Source organism: Notolepis coatsorum (assembly GCF_963971535.1).
Source record: "Notolepis coatsorum genome assembly, chromosome: 18".
Lineage (NCBI taxonomy): Eukaryota > Metazoa > Chordata > Actinopteri > Aulopiformes > Paralepididae > Notolepis > Notolepis coatsorum.
In genome coordinates, this window is record NC_140182.1 from 80,593,431 (window position 1) to 80,613,275 (window position 19,845).

The 19,845-nt window shown below is 47.3% G+C and overlaps 1 protein-coding gene across 1 annotated transcript in view; it reads left to right on the forward strand.

Moving 5' to 3' along the window:
* eea1 (early endosome antigen 1) overlaps positions 1 to 19,845 on the forward strand; it is a 180,074-nt gene extending 160,229 nt beyond the window's left edge. The window contains exons 27-29 of the mRNA XM_084334575.1: positions 15,182 to 15,302; positions 16,906 to 17,004; positions 18,229 to 19,845. Of these exons, the coding sequence (XP_084190701.1) occupies positions 15,182 to 15,302; positions 16,906 to 17,004; positions 18,229 to 18,351 (343 nt within the window). The 3' untranslated portion in view covers positions 18,352 to 19,845. The remainder of the gene's footprint in view (positions 1 to 15,181; positions 15,303 to 16,905; positions 17,005 to 18,228) is intronic.

A 19,845-nucleotide genomic window follows, 5' to 3' on the forward strand; every position in this document is an offset into this window, starting at 1 on the left:
GCCAGCCCTTGTAGCCCGCATATCATCAACATTACATGAACATTATGCTAACCATGAGTTAACAATGAGCTAACATGAGCTAACAATTGAACATTGTTACTCAGCTGATAGAGTTGTGCCCTTCCTGATGACTTGTCTTGTACAGAACTTGTAAGTCGCTTTGGATAAAAGCGTCAGCTAAATGACTAAATGTAATATCTAACAGCACAGTACAGTCCAACACAATACGCCAGCCCAAAAACCTGAGCTTGCAGCATATATATCCCGTCAGCACAGTTCTCTCTGTAGGTCACCCACGAAATATTGTAATAAAAAATGTTGGTCAATTTCTATTACATCAAGGACGCTAGGCTACTAGCTGCAGTCTCACCTACGTGAGACTGCAATTCGAAACTGGCCCCTACAAATGTCCTAACCTAGTTGTACAGTAAATGACCAAGTAAGGCTTTGTCAATATTCCAATGTACAGTGTAAAATGTGTGTGTGTCCCCTACTTTCTCTGGTCTGCATCCCCTTAACAATTGTATGTATTGAGCTGTACTGTACTGTACCCATTCTGCAATCTGTTAATAAACTTTTCAATCAATTCAATCAATCAGTCTAAAAGATGAGCCCGGGGCTAACATTGTCATGTCAGCTCAATGCAATACAGTTTGTCAGTCAAAGCACATGTTCCGCTAGCCTAATTGAACACGAGGTTAGCTTAGTGTAACGATCTGGAGCTAACCTAGCCAGGTTAGCTCAATGCTGCATAGTCCGCTAGCCAACGCACATGCTCCTTTGGCTTAACAGATGGTGGTTCTAGCATGCCGGGTAGCCCAATGTCATACAATTGTCATTATTATGAGTTTATTACTTAGCTTAGCTCGACACAACGAAAGTTCCAAAGTTTGTTAGCTAGCTTACCTCAGTCCGGTTGTAGCTAAGCTCAATACCCACACTGTTAGTAAGCATTCTCATCAGCATCCACGTCGGCCCACGTCAAGTATTTTTCCGCCTCTGTCAGCGACCAAATCCTTCTCCTTGTTTCATATTTCAGCTTGCTGGAATGAAAAGTAGCATTGGTCGGCATCCCATCCTCCCAAGTTCTGCCATGGCTTCCCTGTATTCTCCTCTCTGGACCAAGACCTCCGGCGTGTAGTCCTCATATATGGCGATGCAGGGATTTTTATAAAGAAGTTTCCCCCTTTTGGTCCGGGCTTCACGGATGATCAGTTCCTTTACTTGCAGTCTGTGGATCCGAGCAATGATGACTCTTGGTTTCTTTCCCGGGCTTAGCTACACTGGCTCTATGCCCCATGTCACATTCCGGGGGCTCAGTGAACAATTCCTTACCCAGGATCTCCTGCAATAAGCCGGGAACAAAGTTGGAAGTCGGGTCCCTTCATTGTCCTCTGGGATGCCAACCATTCTTATATTAAAACGTCTTCCCCGAGACTGGACCTCATTGAGCCTAGCCTGAATCCTGGTCAGCTCCATCTGCTTGTCGGCCATGTTCCTCTCCACGCGCTGCAAGCGTTCGCTCTGTTGGCTAGCTTCCTCCGTGAGCATGACAATCTCCCTATAATTGCTGGATGACTGCGTGAAGTATTTCCATTTTCTCCTTCACTGGCCTAATAGCCACCTCTATCTCAGCTGTTACCGATTGTCGGTACGACGTATTTCTTGAATTGATCTTCCAGTAGTTTTGCAATAAGTTGCTTAATAGCTGACAGGCTAGCTTCGCTTAGCTCTGCACCAGCTGTGCCTGTGCTCGCACATGGTGAACGCAGTTGTGCTTTGTTGGCTGCCGATGTCGCCATGCCTCGCCCAGCAGTCCGCTTGCTCGCCATTTCCGTGATAAAGTTGTTAAGCTGTCGAATTCCTTAACTCATGGCCAGACCCGAGATTTCTCGGGTTTTGATCCTTTGATATTTTTCCTCTGATCCCCGTTCTAAATCATCTTCCGGATCATTCTAGCCGTCCCTGGCTCGTTTGTATATGTTTGAATTGCAATGCCGATAGACTATCACCAGGTGGCAGTATCGTCTGTGTCTGAACTGGAATGGCTTGGTGTGTTGATACACGGCCTCACTTGTTTTTTTTCTTGGTAGTGGCCCCTCCTCCTGCTTGAACAGAAATTCACATTGATCGCCTCGAAATATTTTGACATGTAGACCCACTACTTTTTACACAAACAATACCACTTACAGCTCCTTTAAAGCAATGTAGGGCACCCAACATTATTAATTGGGAAGTTTCTTTGACAGGGTTGTTTCAGACGAGAATAATTTGCTGACCGCCCATGTCCTAAATTTAACCAGTCGCCAGTCTCGCTTTGCCAGACCCATCTTCACACTGTGTTTACCAGCCCAGGAGAAATGTCTGGCAGAACACTCCAGGGAAAGAATGCTCTGGGTTGTTGCTGTTTCTCAAACTAATCACAACACATCTAGGGCAGTGCTATCCGCCTCGGCCAGTCCCTTGTGCCAGCGGCCATCAGGCCCCACAACCGTGGGCATGGACTGCTGCCAGCGGCTGGATAACTAACAGCTGCAGACCTCAAGAACTAGTGTCTGACTCTTAACCACCGAAACCTGCACGGACTACAACGTATGACATATATTGATTGATTGATTGATTGATTGATTGATTAACAGGCTAGAATGGGTACTGTAACTGAGGGGTACAATTCCCTGACTGTATTGATAAGTATGGTATCATTAAACCACTACTGAGTTATGTACATTACTACTGGCCATACAGTACACAGGTATATGTGATGAACACCCACACAATAACACGGCTTAACAAAGAAAGTCCTGTTTGGAATATTTATTAGAAGAGCATCAATATTATCTTACAGTATTGAGAATTAGAGTCGCGCTTGTAAGGCGAAGAATGTGCATGAATAGTGTAACTGAGGGGTACAATTCCCTGACTGTATTGTTAGATATGGTATTTAATACCACTACCTCTTGTACTTTAACTTCTGGCCATCCTGTACATGATATAAGTATGATGAACACTTTCCCACCTGATGAAACGAAGTCCACACAAATGTACAAATCGAATATTTAATATAGCAAAAGGTATATACAACGTTCACTTGTTTACACTTATGATTTGAAATGCACTTGTATGGCAAATGAGTATTCGTAGGTAAATCAACATTGAATGTCCAATCTCTGGTTACGCAGGGAGTAAGTATACAACCCGGTTCTCTAGGAAACTATAGCGATGGTACTTAAATGATTATAGCTGGATACACTAAAGGGGGGGGGGGTCCCGCTGGTTGTAAGACAGTAGGAGGGGGGGGGTTAGAGAAGCCGCTGGCGGTATCCCATCTGGCCGACGATTTCTTGGGAGAATTCAAAGTCTTGAACACGGTGCCCACAGAACCTCGGTCCACAGACGAATACAGCTGGACCCTCTGGTGGACGGTAGCTGCCGGTCCACAACGGAGAGACGTGAGGCGACCTCACTGGTGTAGAGCGCCGTCTCACCTGGAGTCCTCTCCGGGGGGTAGTTCCAACACTCCGCAGTGTTGGCCGTTATCCATGGAATAATCAAAGCACCCAAAGCATAATCCAAGCCGTGGAAGGCTCGCCGTCGTCCGGGTAGAGTAATCCAATATACAGGTCCAGTCGCCCTGGCCCGGAGCTCCTCGGATGCAAGCACCACTAGGGGTCTGCCCAGCCTGGTTAAGCGTCCAGATAACGTCAGGAACGATGGGGGTACTGATAACTTTATAACTCTAACCGAACGATGCACCATACATAAATAGACTATTATTAGCTTAATAGAATACGTCCAACTCGACGGTATAGTGCCAAACTATGACTATTCAACTATTAATCCACACGATATCTCAATGCCTATTCTGAGGCCAAGTAGGCCTTACTACACCACACGTGCGTCGTGGGTGAGGCTTCGCGTCTGTCACTCTGTTGGAGGGTAAAGAACTGGACTAAAAGAAAATTCTACTTTACTTGCGCCATATATATATGCGCTATGAACAAATAGTACCATTCGTATTTCGCCAGACGTATTCCTACGCGGAACCGGGGCTTGCCACGACATGTTGGGCGGCACGATTGAACTTGAACCTAGGGGTATGGCAACCTGGCACCAGGTTCTCGTCCAATGGTAGAATGAAACTATTATGGGCTGTTTAGTAGACTAAAGGGATATTCAGTGCATATTGTACAAGGAATATACAGGGGATATCAAACGATATACAAACACTATTTAAATATATATATATAAATAAATATATATATTCGGTTTAATCTGATCCTTCACAACAGCCGCCCCCTAATTAGTCCCACCTAATTAGCTAAGCAGAGACAGATTAACCGCACTGTCTACCACTCAAGGTCCGCTGTAAGGGTCAGTCAACTCACAAAGTCATGGGGTCATGGTCATCATCGATAGTATCTGGGAGTCGGGGCAGTTCTATGAGCCTCGCCACGGGTCGTGTGTAAGTGCGCCCTTGGACGAGTACTTCAGCTGCTCGGACCTTGCCATCGGCACCGGTGATCACTTTGCTTACGCGGCCAGCCGGCCACATAGCTCTGGGTAGTGACTGGTCGATAATCATGACGACTGTTCCTTCTGTCAAATTGTCTCTCTCTTTTACCCACTTCTGGCGGGTCTGTAGAGACGGTAGGTAGTGGAGTAGGAAGCTGCTCCAAAACTTGTCAGCTAGTACTTGACTGTACCTCCACATTCTTCGGCCGTTCGCTTCTTCAGGCCTGTACATTGTCTGGGGTAGCGCGGGGTCCAGCCGCCCCATCAAGAGTGTGTGGGGGGTGACTGGGTCGACATCTGCTACATCACTGGAGACGTAACCGAGGGGCTTTGAGTTCAATACTCCCTCGATCTCCGTGAGGACTGTCATTAGGACTTCCTCCGCCACAGTCTGGGCCCCAAGCACGGCGTACAGGGCTGTCTTTATAGAACGTACTTCTCGTTCCCAGGTTCCACCGAAGTGGGGTGCGTTCGGGGGATTAAACTGGAAGTCAATCTGGGATGGAGCGAGGTGGGTCTTAAGTTCTGGGCCCATAGCTTGGAAGCTCTCTCTCAGCTCTCTTTCTCCGCCTTTGAAGTTTGTCCCGTGATCAGACAACAATGTAGACGGTTTTCCTTTCCGTGATGTGAATCTTCGGAAGGCCATAAGGAAGGAGTCTGTGCTCATGGTCGGAAGGAGCTCGATATGTATCGCTCTGGTGGTCATGCATTTGAATACAATACCCCACCGCTTCTCGGTTCCTCTTCCTCTCTTTATATACAACGGGCCAAAGCAGTCCATGCCTGTGGAGTGGAATGGCTTGTCGCCGAGTCGGAGGCGACAGGGGGGTAAGTCAGCCATCCGTGGTATGCTGGGCTGCGCGCGCCACTTACGGCAGTCTAGACAGGTTCGCTGGAAGCGCCGTACTGCTTCTCTCCCTTGCAGTATCCAATAACGACGTCTGATCTCCGCGAAGACTCTCTCTGCTCCTGCGTGGTGTACATCCTCGTCGTATTTCTTTATGATCAGCTCTGTGACCTTGTGTCGGCTGTTCAAGACGATCGGGTACTTAATATCATCCGGTAGATTGGGGGCTCTCCGCAGGCGACCACCCACTCTGATGAGATTATGGGCGTCACTCTCGGGTGCCAGGTGGAGCAGTCTGCTGTCTGATGGGACGGGGTTTCCTCCCTGTAGACAGTCTAGCTCATCGGGGAACGAGTCTCTCTGGGCTCGTTGTAGTAGAAGAAGTTCTGCTTCTTCGTAGTCAGCTGCTGACATGTCAGTGGTGGACTGAATCTCTGGGTGGTGCCACAGGAATGTTCTTTGCTGCGCACTCTCTAGGGTAATGCAGTCATCTATGTTGGGGTCTGTGGAGGCGACTGTGCTCAGTCCACAGAACATAGGTTTCTTGTTCTCAGCCTCCTCGTTACTTGCTTCCCGTGGGGTGGGCGTAGGCCACTCTCCTTCCGGGAGCTTGAGGAATTCTGGTCCGTCACTGTAGATGTTGCGACGGGTTAGGTCATCCAGAGACATTCCCCGGGTGATGACGTCAGCTGGGTTGTGTTTGGTGTCCACATACCGCCAGCTCGCTGCTTCTGTTAACTCTTGAATCTCGGTGACTCTGACTCCCACGAAGACTTTGTATCTGCATGAATCAGACTTGATCCATGTGAGTACTGTCGTGGAATCTGACCACAAGATTGTTCTGTGCACCGGAATGGTGAGTTCACGTTGGATTAACGTGGCTAGATGCGCTCCTGCTAGGGCTGCGCAGAGCTCTAGACGTGGGATAGATTGTTGCTTACGTGGGGCTATTCTTGAGCGGGCCAGGATGAAAGCAGTGTGTATCTTTCCTCCCTTCTCTTGGGCACGCAAGTAGGCCACCGATCCATAGGCTACTTCGGAGGCGTCGCTGAAGACGTGTAGATCAATCTCGCATGTCTCTGGCCTCACTGTGGATGGGAAGTAGCTGCGGCGTATATTGACGCCTGGGAGTGAGCGGAGTTCCGTCTCCCACTCTCTCCATGTTGAGGCAAGGTGTGCGGGTATTGGGTCGTCCCAGCCCTGGTCCTTGTCCCATAGTGCTCGTACAATCATCTTTGCCCTGGTGGTGTAAGGTAGAATACATCCCAACGGGTCATATTGTCTGGCGAGTGTTCTGTACACACTCCGTCTGATGGTCGGTATCGCCGTCGACCTTCCCTGCTCTGGAGCCAAGGGTTTGTGTCTATAGTGGAGCGAGTCTGTTTTGAAGCGCCAGACTAGTCCTAGTGTCATTTCTTGGGCTTCTCCTGGGATGGTCGCCATCCAGGTCTCGCTGCTGGCAGCCTTGTCCGCGGGGGAGAGGCTGCGCAATACGTGCGGGTCACTGCTGGCCCACTGCCTGAGATCAAAGCCGCCTTTGATCAGGGAGACGCGTAGCTTGATTAGGAGAGCCTCGGCTTCTTCTTGAGTCGAAACGCTTTGTAAACAGTTGTCCACGTAGAAACTGTTCTTCACACTGTGTTGGACCTCTTCATCTGCTGTTGGGTCCTCTGCGACGTGTTTCTGTAGTGCAAATGTAGCACAGCACGGGCTGCATGTGGTTCCGAAGGGGAGTACTTCCCACTGGTAGATGGCTGGGTTCTCATCTCCGATCCTCTCTCTCCATAGGAACCGCAGCAGGGGCTTGTCCTCCTCTACTAGTCTCACCTGTAAGAACATCCCTTTGATATCCCCGCTGATAGCCACCTTGTCCTGGCGGAAGCGCAGTAGCACGCCTAGTAGGGAGGGGCCCAGTGTGGGGCCGGGCAAGAGCTCTTTATTCAGATTTTGGGATCCGATCTGGTAGCTGCAGTTAAACACAATGCGATCCTTGCCGTTGTGATGGACCTTGTGATGCGGCACGTACCATGATTCGGTCGTCTGATCGGCCTCTTTAATGTCAATCTTTGTTACGTGTCCCGCTGTGATTAGCTTCTCAATCTCAGCGCGGTACACACTCTCTTGAGCGGGGTCTTTGGCTAGGCGCCGCTCCGTGTTCAATAGATAGCGCTCCGTAGCGTCTTTCTTTGCGTGAAAGGTGGGCATTCCCTCTCGCCTCAGGAGTGGAGTTGCGTATCTCATCACTCCGCCGACTGTGACTCTCTTTGTCCCCTGCTCGAGTAGGTTGATGGCGTAAATGTCTTCTTTAGAACGAATATCTTTCTTTTCGTTCTTAAAGGGCATTGTCTCTAGTGTCCATAGCCTCTCGACATGCTGCAGGAGAGTGGTGTCTTCTTCTGTCGTTCTGGAGTGGAGGCAGCTAGTGGCTGCTGTTCGGTTGAGAGATTTAGCGAGGGGGCCTTGTAGGGTCCACCCTAGGCGGGTCTCGACTGCTGCAGGACAGCCTCGGGGTCCTGTATGGACCCGGTCAATCGGGACTATGAGTTCTGCATGGTCGGAGCCTATCAGCAGGGTCGGGGTAGCGCCGTCTATGAGCGGGATAGGTAATTGGCGCAGGTGCACATATTTATCCATCAACTTGGCGACAGGGTAGGTGTACTGCGATAGTCCTATTTCTTGGCTGGTGAAAGCATTTGTAATCTTATACCGTCGCTCTGGCTGCCCGTTTGCTGCGATAGTGAAGGAGACATTCTCGCCCTTTATCGTCTTTAAATCTCTTCTTATTGTCCGAATCGTCATTTCGTTCTTGCTCCCCCGCAGTCCCAGCTGGGCCGCAGCGGACGCGAGCAGAAGGGTCTTCTCTGACCCATCATCAAGGACGGCGTAAGTGTCCATGACTTTATCTTGGTAGCTCAATGTCACACGGACTACCTTTAAGAGCACTTGGGCGCCGCTGCTGCTGGCGGGGTCAATGTACATGACACTTGCCTTGGTGCCGCTCGATGGTGCAGGTGGAGGCCGTCTTCTGTTACTTTCGTGTAGTATATCTAGATGGGCTCCGTCGCACCGACTGCACCTTTTCTTTAGGCGGCATTCGGCTGCCATGTGTGGCCGCGCACATCGGTAACAGCGCCTGTTGGACTTTATCCATTGACTCACTTCTTCTGCATTCATCTTTGTGAATAGGTCACATTGTGACAGCCAGTGTTCTTTCTCACAGTAGGGACACGCTATCTTCCACTTCTCTTTTCTCGAGGGGGTGCTGTGACTCTTACTGCTCGGTACTGACTCTGATTGGTGCATGACAGTCACCGATCTTCTTCCATCATTTATTCTCCTGGGTCCCTCTCTGGAGCTTGGCGTGCTCCGCCCGAATGTATCCAGTCGTAAGCTGCTGACTTCTCTCGCCAGGAAGTCGGCTAGATCAAGGAGGGATGGCTCGGGGCCGTTGGGATCCCGGTAGTCTCTCTGCCGCCTAAGACGCTCCTGTCTTGCGGGTGGCAGCTTCTCCAAAATCCTCTCGACGTTAGAGTTGGCGTATAGCTCATGCATGCCCTTCTCCCGTTGCGCTTCCAGCATCCCTACCAGGGACTGCACTTTGATTGACAGGTCGTCTAGTGAGCGATTGTCTGTGGCTGGGGGTAGGCGATCAATATGCCTTATCTCTTGGATTACGTAATCCCATATACGTCCATATCTCTGGTCCAGCGCCGCTAGGGCCGCTGTGTATGGTGTCGAAGAGGTGGCATAGGCTAGCGCTATATTGTGCGCTCGCGGTACTTTCAGGTGCTTCAGTAATATTGCATACTTGTGGCGTTCATCAGCGACATCCACCATCATTGTCTCTAAGCACATCCGGAGCTCCGTGTACTGTGCTCGACTCTCATAGGCGAAGTCTGGAAATGACGGCGTGGCAATGTATGACGCCGTGGATGGCTGATACATCGGCGAGCGTTGGGGGAGAGACCTCCTGGGCGAGTCCCCTCTTGCGCCTCGCTGTGGGCTGGTACTGACAGGGTACCATGGCCCGCTGGTCCAGGTGCTATTCCTCGGGGCTGGTCGTGCGTCGTGCTCAACCGTGAATAGAGTCGGGGGTCTGTAGCGCAGCGCCGCGGGGGTATAGCCTGGGCTGTACTGGACCTCCTGGTCCGGTGGAGTACTGTGCTGTCGTCGGGCTTGGTTCTCCTCCTCTCCCTCTTCTTCCTCTATCAGATCTTCCAGATCCTGTAATCGTTTATTTAGCTTCTCCGCAGTGTATGCCGCTCCTTCCTTGTAGCTGGGTCTCGCTTGGACCGGTCTGGGAAGGGGGTCTGTGGGGGGTATAGGCTCGGTCTGTTGGTCAAGTTCAGGGTCGCTTGCTCGTTGAGGAGACGCTGCCCTTGACTGTTGTCTCGACGAGTTCCTTGAACCCCTGGCGGAGGGAGAGGGTGTTGCCTTGCGGATCAGCTGCTCCATTAGCTGCGCTTGTAACTTGTCGCGCTCGACTTCGCGCTTGGTGAGATCTGCTTCTCTTTGGGCACCGGCAGCGGCGCGCTGGGCGTCGGCCCGGTCTCTTGCCATATTCTCTTCCGTCTGAAGGCGTCTCATCTCCAGGCGTGTGCGCTCTTCTTCGCTCCGTTTTTGCGCTTGGAGTTGTTCGCGCTCGCTGAGCGCCTGTGCTTGGAGACGGTCGCGTTCACCCTGAAGTCGATCGCGTTCGGTAGAGGCTGTCAGGCTGACGAGGAACGCCTGTTGTAGCATCCTCTCCGCTTCGCTGGGGGAAGGCGGTTGTGGAGGTGAGCCGCTCCTGCGTGAGCCGCTCCTGGGGGTACTCGTTGGGGAGTCCTGGAGCTCTATTTCCTCGGCGCTCTCCTCCTCTTCTTCCGTGCAGAGTTCTCTCTCTGTAGGGTTGTCTTCCTCCCGGGGGTGGTCGGGGACTACTTCTTCGGTAGTGGCGGGGGGTAAGGGCATGTCAGCTCCCTCCTGGTCCCCACCGTGAGCTTGGTCAGTTACATTAGGACCTACTAGGGCCTCTGTGGTCGGGGAAACCTGGTCGTTAAGGTCAGACATAATTTTACTTTCTACCTTTACCGCGTTTACCGTTTGTCGAAGGCTAGGTAGTTGACTGACAGTGTAATCCTCTAAGTACTGAGGTGGCTGTCGTCTGCGCCGCGGGCGTTCTAGGTTAGGAGGACCGTTTCGTGGAGTGTTCATCATAGGCCATTTCAATATTAATAACACTATATTAATATTACACTAGTTACCCTCCGGCTCGAAGGACCAATTGTAACTGAGGGGTACAATTCCCTGACTGTATTGTTAGATATGGTATTTAATACCACTACCTCTTGTACTTTAACTTCTGGCCATCCAGTACATGATATAAGTATGATGAACACTTTCCCACCTGATGAAACGAAGTCCACACAAATGTACAAATCGAATATTTAATATAGCAAAAGGTATATACAACGTTCACTTGTTTACACTTATGATTTGAAATGCACTTGTATGGCAAATGAGTATTCGTAGGTAAATCAACATTGAATGTCCAATCTCTGGTTACGCAGGGAGTAAGTATACAACCCGGTTCTCTAGGAAACTATAGCGATGGTACTTAAATGATTATAGCTGGATACACTAAGGGGGGGGGGGGGGTCCCGCTGGTTGTAAGACAGTAGGAGGGGGGGGGGGGTTAGAGAAGCCGCTGGCGGTATCCCATCTGGCCGACGATTTCTTGGGAGAATTCAAAGTCTTGAACACGGTGCCCACAGAACCTCGGTCCACAGACGAATACAGCTGGACCCTCTGGTGGACGGTAGCTGCCGGTCCACAACGGAGAGACGTGAGGCGACCTCACTGGTGTAGAGCGCCGTCTCACCTGGAGTCCTCTCCGGGGGGTAGTTCCAACACTCCGCAGTGTTGGCCGTTATCCATGGAATAATCAAAGCACCCAAAGCATAATCCAAGCCGTGGAAGGCTCGCCGTCGTCCGGGTAGAGTAATCCAATATACAGGTCCAGTCGCCCTGGCCCGGAGCTCCTCGGATGCAAGCACCACTAGGGGTCTGCCCAGCCTGGTTAAGCGTCCAGATAACGTCAGGAACGATGGGGGTACTGATAACTTTATAACTCTAACCGAACGATGCACCATACATAAATAGACTATTATTAGCTTAATAGAATACGTCCAACTCGACGGTATAGTGCCAAACTATGACTATTCAACTATTAATCCACACGATATCTCAATGCCTATTCTGAGGCCAAGTAGGCCTTACTACACCACACGTGCGTCGTGGGTGAGGCTTCGCGTCTGTCACTCTGTTGGAGGGTAAAGAACTGGAGTAAAAGAAAATTCTACTTTACTTGCGCCATATATATATGCGCTATGAACAAATAGTACCATTCGTATTTCGCCAGACGTATTCCTACGCGGAACCGGGGCTTGCCACGACATGTTGGGCGGCACGATTGAACTTGAACCTAGGGGTATGGCAACCTGGCGCCAGGTTCTCGTCCAATGGTAGAATGAAACTATTATGGGCTGTTTAGTAGACTAAAGGGATATTCAGTGCATATTGTACAAGGAATATACAGGGGATATCAAACGATATACAAACACTATTTAAATATATATATATAAATAAATATATATATTCGGTTTAATCTGATCCTTCACAACAAATAGGTTAAGAGCGTAAGTCCATGAGCATATTACGATGGGAATAATTAATATCACCTGTAGCATAAGAATTATATAAGGCACACTCGTAGGTCAGCTGGAGATACTAAGGGGGTTCCCTCCGGTTGTAAGCCAGCAGGGGGGAGGAATGTTCGGATGCAAAAGTCTGGATCAACGAGGAATCAATAAGCTCCAGCTACGGGAGGCGGTACATATACTCCCCTCGATCGGCAGACAAAAGCAGCAGCTATAATCCAAGTATGCGCGACAGCATAGGTGAAAGCCAGCCAGCCTCTTCCTAGAGACGGGCTCGAGTGATGCTCCTCACGGGTTGATCCCACACAGCAGCGGGGTAGACGGTTCTCTGCTCCAGCCGCCACAGTACCAAAGCAATAATCCAGCCGGAAAAGGCTCTGCATTCACCGGTGTAGATTCTCCTGTGCACGGTACTTCACATTAACTAGGTCGAACTTGACGTTATTTCACTAGGCTCTGACACTTTTACTATCCTATTCGCACGCGGTTCTAAGTGCTCTATTTAGATGCAAGGTTGCTCACTTCACTTGGTCGTTGACTCGTGATGAAGGCTTTACTAGTTAGGAACGAACGATACATTGAACGAACGTTTTAGGATAAGACAAGACTACTGCTGTATCCACCTGCGCCGTATTTATACGTAAGGTGAATAATCCAGTGCCAACCTCAGTTCTGTCTCGTATTACTGCGCAAACCTGGGCATGTTGAGACATGTCTTAGCGGTGGCTTTGAACTAGACATTGGGGGTATGGCCGTGGCGCCTAGGGGGGTCGCTGTCTAATAGGAGAACGAATATTATGGTCTGGCCTGTACCTAGGTAAAGGGATATTCCGTGTATATATACAAAGAATATACAAGGGATATCAAACGATATACAAATATTATACAATATATCTCGAGTAATAAATATATATATTCGGTTTAATCTGACCCTTTGTAACAGGTACAGTACAGCTCAATACACACAATTGTTTTTCTTTTTCTCCCATTTCTATATTTTCTCCCATCCCAATTTCGTATCATCCAATTCAACCCTCCCCTGTCACGAACGCTGTTTCTTGCCTCCCACAAGCCGGCTGCAATGTGGACTAAGTCATGCATAGCACAAGTCCCCTCCGGTACTTGAGGTAACAGCAGTCGCATCTTTTCACCTGCGCAGCTCGATCTCTCAGTGGCGAGGAGTAACGCGTGGGAGGCTCACGCTGCCCCCGACACTTCCTGATTCTACTGCGCAGGCGCACAAACCGACCTGTAGGAGTCGCTGTCCACAACGCCCGATCCCCACCCATCAGTTTCCCACCCCCTAATACGGCCAATGTGTATTAGTACGGACGACCAGCTAAACTGAAAGCAATGTGGAGCGCTGGGATCAAACAGGCGATCCCAGCATCTCTGCATTCGTGGCGAGCGCCTTGCCCACTACGCCACGTAGCCGCCCTAATACACACAATTGTTAAGGGGATGCAGACCAGAGAAATACTTTCGTCTTGTTTACATCAGGGTCCCCCATTTTCAATTAATTGTAACATATGACATACAGATACTGCTACATCTAGACATTTATGACATACCAGATCTACAAACATTGGAGGTGGGTGGGGGGGGGGGGGACAGACCGTGTTTCCCACAGGATTTTCAGAGACTATGGGGGGTGAACCTCCGACCCTTTGTACATTTGAAAGTTAAATGCATCAATCTGGTGCACTTTGAGAGCAAAATAAAGAGGCTAGATCTATGATGAACTTTGTGCTCAAAACACAAAATCGACTAGACTAGTGCTTCCCAATCCTCTCCTCGAAGCACCCCAGCCGTTCAATGTATTTGTTAAATTCCACCACCAGCACACCTGATTCAATTTATTAGTTGAATCAGGTGGTGTCTCGAGGAGAGGTTTTGGAACACTGGACTACTAGAGCATACATTTGAGCCATCAAAGAAATGGTTTATTTTTTAGAAATTTTAAAAATATAGTGGATTACTATTACGACTACTGCCAATACTACTGATACATCCCTATTGGCAAACTTTATATAATTTTTTTTTTTTAATTTAATAATTTTTTTTTGTTCATTATACAACTGTGGCGGGACTAATTAGACTCTGGCGGGCCGCCACAGTCTAGGTAATTAATGGGAAACCCTCCGACTGTACATTGGAGGGGGTTGAGTTTGGACATTTACAGGGTCCAGTTTCGGATTGCACATTTACAGGGGCCAGTTTCGGATTGCAGTCTCCCGTAGGTGCTCTTTTAGAGAGGTTTTGAAGGTGGGTAGTGATTCACATTACTTTAAAGCTGTGGGTAGGGCATTCCACATTGTTGTTGCATAATTGCGAAACGTGTTTAGTCCCTTGCTTGAGCCGAATATGGGTTTAACATGATTTGTGGAGCTCTGTGGTTGTGTTAGATGTGTCTTGGTGGAGGAAGGCTGGATAAGGTGCTCTGGTTGTGTTTCAGATGTGTGAAGGAAAGCTGGTTAAGGTGCTCTGTGGTTGTGTTTCAGATGTGAAGGAAGGCTGGATAAGGTGCTCTGTGGTTGTGTTTCAGATGTGAAGGAAGGCTGGATAAGGTGCTCTGGTTGTGTTTCAGATGTGAAGGAAGGCTGGTTAAGGTGCTCTGGTTGTGTTTCAGATGTGAAGGAAGGCTGGATAAGGTGCTCTGTGGTTGTGTTTCAGATGTGAAGGAAGGCTGGATAAGGTGCTCTGTGGTTGTGTTTCAGATGTGAAGGAAGGCTGGTTAAGGTGCTCTGTGGTTGTGTTTCAGATGTGAAGGAAGGCTGGTTAAGGTGCTCTGTGGTTGTGTTTCAGATGTGAAGGAAGGCTGGTTAAGGTGCTCTGTGGTTGTGTTTCAGATGTGAAGGAAGGCTGGTTAAGGTGCTCTGTGGTTGTGTTTCAGATGTGAAGGAAGGCTGGTTAAGGTGCTCTGTGGTTGTGTTTCAGATGTGAAGGAAGGCTGGTTAAGGTGCTCTGTGGTTGTGTTTCAGATGTGAAGGAAGGCTGGTTAAGGTGCTCTGTGGTTGTGTTTCAGATGTGTGAAGGAAGGCTGGTTAAGGTGCTCTGTGGTTGTGTTTCAGATGTGTGAAGGGTGAAGGAAGGCTGGTTAAGGTGCTCTGTGGTTGTGTTTCAGATGTGTGAAGGGTGAAGGAGAGATGGAGAAGCTTCAGACCAAAGTGCTGGAGATGAGGAGGAAGCTGGACGACACGACGGCAGCCATGCAAGAACTGGGCAGAGAAAACCAGTCCCTGCAGGTCAGAGTCCCAAGAACACCAGGCAGACAATCACACTAAAGAATATCTGCAGTCTTAAAAAAGTCTTCAATTCATAATTCTCTATTTAAGGCATTAAAAGGTATTAAAAAGTCTCAAATGTAAATTGTATAAAAACTTTGGGGGGGCAGCCCGGCTGTCGGGAGTTTAAATAATACATACCGGTATATATATAATGTTTTGTATTCAAGTAGTTGTTTTTTGTGGGGCTACCAGGAGCTTGGTGCGTCTGGTAAGAGCTTGTATGGAACGCGAAAAGTATGGTCGTGAAATTGGTATTAAAGGGGTATTAAAAAGGTCTTAAAAAGCTTAACTTGTTGAAACCTGCAGATACCCTGAAAGAAACATGGTGTCTGTCTTCATGAATTAGTCAATAGCAAACAGTCGTTATTGTACAGACACGTATTATGATGGTGTCCGTAACGGCTAGTTTCACTACGTTTTATTGTGTGTGTGTTTGTATATATACATAAGGGTAGATGAGCTGATTGTAACTCTTGTCAATGTAAAATAATTCATCCATTCTACATTCATTGCAACATCCACATGCAGACTTTAGACATTCACTTTTAAACATTACACCGTATTCTATCTATTTATTCTTACACATTTTTCTACCTAATCGCTCTAATTCCTCTTCTACCTAATTTTAGCATTTTGCTATTTTGTACATTTTAGTTTTGTATATTGTATATTTTGGTATAGTGTTTGGTCTTTTACTCTTTACTGTATGAAGCACACTGAACCCTACACACACAAGCACACATTAGCACACACACGACACACACGCTGTGCACGCTCGCACACTAGCAGCCACTTTAACATGAGAAAGCACTCACTCATGCTGCACACGCCCACACTTATGGCCACAAAGAAAGGTCACTTTAAAAATAGTATAGTAACAGTGTATTGCACTACCAAGGGACCTAGCATGTCCTTCATGCTCTGTAAATAACTATGTACAAATACCGTGATGTCCCACTATGTTACCTGTTTATTGCACAATGCTGTCTATTGGATTCTATTATATGTTGTACTACTGTATTGCACATCGTTGCGGGCAAGACCACCCGCATTTCATTGTATACTTGTATGCCGTGACAAATAAAACTCTTGACTTGACTTGACTTGAAGCATAATCTCAGGAGGCCCAGAACCAAGCACACCATTTCACTATAGTTCAAGTTTAAAAATGTTTTTTGTCACGTATAAAGTACATGTACATTACAGTGAAATGCTTGGTTCTGTATGAGACCCATGAGAATGTGCTTCATACAGTAAAAAGGTAAAGTCCAAACACTATACAAAATATACAATATACAAACTAAAGTACAACCTAAAGTACAAAATGCAAACATTGAGGTACAAAAATGCAAAAATAAATAAATTAAAAAAATGAGGTAGGGATGTAGTGCAAATCTTTTTGTAATAAATAGATACAATATGGTGTAGTGGCAAAACCGTCTAAAGTGAGTGTTAAAGGTGAGTGTTTGTTATGCACATTATGTACAATACTGCACAATGCACATGTACCTTATATGTGACAAATAAAACAGAACTTGAACTTGATTTGTCCTGTCTGCAGATCAAACAGTCCCAGTCTCTGACCAGGAAGTGGGCTGAAGATCAAGAGGTTCAGAACTGCATGGCGTGCGGGAAGGGTTTCTCTGTCACCGTGAGGAAGGTGAGACACCGTCCGACATCCTGTTCACACGCGGCGGCAGACTTAATGCCTCAAAACTATAAACAATACACACTCCAGGATGTCGGGTGTTTTGATACAAACATTCCGCTGACCCTGCACCCTTCACGCCCCACCCCCCAGCAAAAGAAACATTTTCATCACATTATTATTATATTAGTATATTCACATAGCATACGTTTGGTGTAGAGGGCACCATTTCCCCACAAATCAGAGATTGGGGGCTTTGTCAGTCTGTAACCAGTGCTATGATAGATAACATTCAGCCACTAGAGGTCACACTGGAGCACCAGCATGTCATTTATCATTTATTTAGGAATGAATGAATGAATGAATGAATGAATGAATGAATGAATGAATGAATGAATGAATGAATGAATGAATGAATGAATGAAAACTTTATTTAACAGATTGCAGAATGGGTACAATACAGTACGGCTCAATACACACAATTGTTAAAGGGATGCAGACCTGAGAAAGACGTTTGTCTTGTTTCCATCAGGGTCCCCCATTTTCAATTCATATAGACATTTATGACATACACAACATACATGACATTTATGGCATAGGGACATATAGGTATTTAGTAAGTAGGAAGGGGATGCGTGCATGCAACATTTAAACAACAACATTCATTTTGGACCCGCCAAAATGTTTAAAATGATCAATTATTGAATCAATAATAATATAAAAGCAATACTTTTATTCCACACCTGTCTAAAAGCTCTGTGGATTTATTTATATAAGTTATGGTATTGTGACCTTTTTGTAATGATGCTAGATTAGATTAAAATGTATTAATTAGTACTACTGAGTAAGAGTGCTAATCAGAGTTGTAATATTAATATGTACAGTGATGCAAGTATAAAGACACTATGGTAGTAAGTCATACTGGCCAGCAGTGTAACTAGTAAGAGTAGGTAAAGGATATGTACAGATATAGATATAGTATCTACAGATATGTCAAAAGGATTAAATGTAGGTATGTACAGACAGATGTGGTTAGATAGATATATATATATATATATATATATATATATATATATATATATATATATCTGAGATAGAGATTGATAGATAGATATATATATATATATATCTGAGATAGAGATTGATAGATAGATATAGATAGCGATATATACGGTAAGAATAAATATATATATATATATAGTTAACTGCTACTCTCCTCTCTCTCTGAATCTCCAGCATCACTGCAGACATTGCGGGAACATCTTCTGCGGTGAGTGTTCATGCAGGAACGCCTTCACCCCCTCCTCCAAGAAGCCAGTGCGGGTGTGCGAGACGTGCTTTGAGGACCTCCAAAGCTGATCTCCCTCTCCTCACCTCCCCTTCACCACCCCCCACCCCCCTCACCCCCACCGGGCAGAGGAAGGCGTGTCTCTGTTCGTACTCGACATGCACTCTAACATGCACTGTAACGGAACAGACTGAGCTGAATACACGTGTTCCTCTGCAGCGGTACTCTGAGTCTAGTGCGTCAGGGCCGTGGGGTGAGGAGGCATCAGGGGGGGAGGTCCTCCTCACACAGCTGAAGATGGAAGCGTGGGGGGTGAGGGGGGCTGCGTCAAGGCAGCACAGGGCCAGGAGACGGGACGGGACAGGACGGGGTGGTGGTAGTCCCTATCTGTATTGTGCCTTTTGCTGCTCCTGTGGACGGATTGCCAGACGGCATCGTCTATCTCCTCACATCCGTGTTCCGTGACGTCCATCTTGATTTGGCAGGTCGTTGGCATTAGGTCGGCTGGAAGTGTACGAGGTGTGGCAGTGTCCGCTGCCAGGGGGTCTGTTGAGCAGGGAACGCAGTTGAAAGTGCTTTCTGGAGGCAAATGTTTTGTGACTGGATGTAAAGGTTATGGTAAGTCAGTGCTGTCCTATAAAGTTAAAAAGGCAGTAAACATGATTTTTTTTGGGTCTAAAATTGACCATATTCACACGGTGGCAACTTTGCTCTTAAGTCACTCTCGGGTTGGGTTCCTTCCCGCCCTGTTCCCCCTGTAAATGGTAAATGGTGCATTTATATAGTGCTTTTATCCAAAGCGCTTTACAATTTATTCCTCACATTCACCCATTCACTCACACATTCACACACCGACGGCGGAGGGGACCATGCAAGATGCCAACCTGCACATCGGGAGCAGTTAGGTTAAGATAAGATAAGATATTCCTTTATTGATCCCCTTGGGGAAATTCAGGCATCATAGCAGCATGGGGGGGAGGGGTACAGGTAGTAAAACAACACAGTATACAGGTAGTAAAAAACAACACAGGCAGTGTAAACAATTTGATCAATATGGTCAACATAATTTACTATCTGACTAGCTGAGGAATATTCACATTATTCACAGTGTCACATAAGGTGCAGTATGCATGAGGTAGTGTTATAATTTACTATCTACTGAGTATACATTATTCACAGTATCACGGTATCCACTGAAATATACATTATTCACAGTATCACAGTATCCACATAGGGTGCAGGTTGTTAGGTGTCACATCGACACGCTGCCCGGGAATCGAACCAGGAACCTCCCGATCACCAGACAACCGCTCTACCTTCCGAGCCACCGTGACATGGCTGCCGTGTGAATACGGTGAATTATTGAGAAAATTTCTTGACTTGTGCGCGGTATCTAATTGTGTTGTTTCAATCTCACTCCTAAATCCACAATTTAAATGGTAATTTTCGCAGACGAAAAGGTAAAAGTTCAACCAGGCCAAAAAGCAGCAATGTTTCTTGAAAATGTATCTGCCTTTTTGTACCGCTGCTAATTCTTTTTTATTTTAGTTACTGCCTCGGTATTC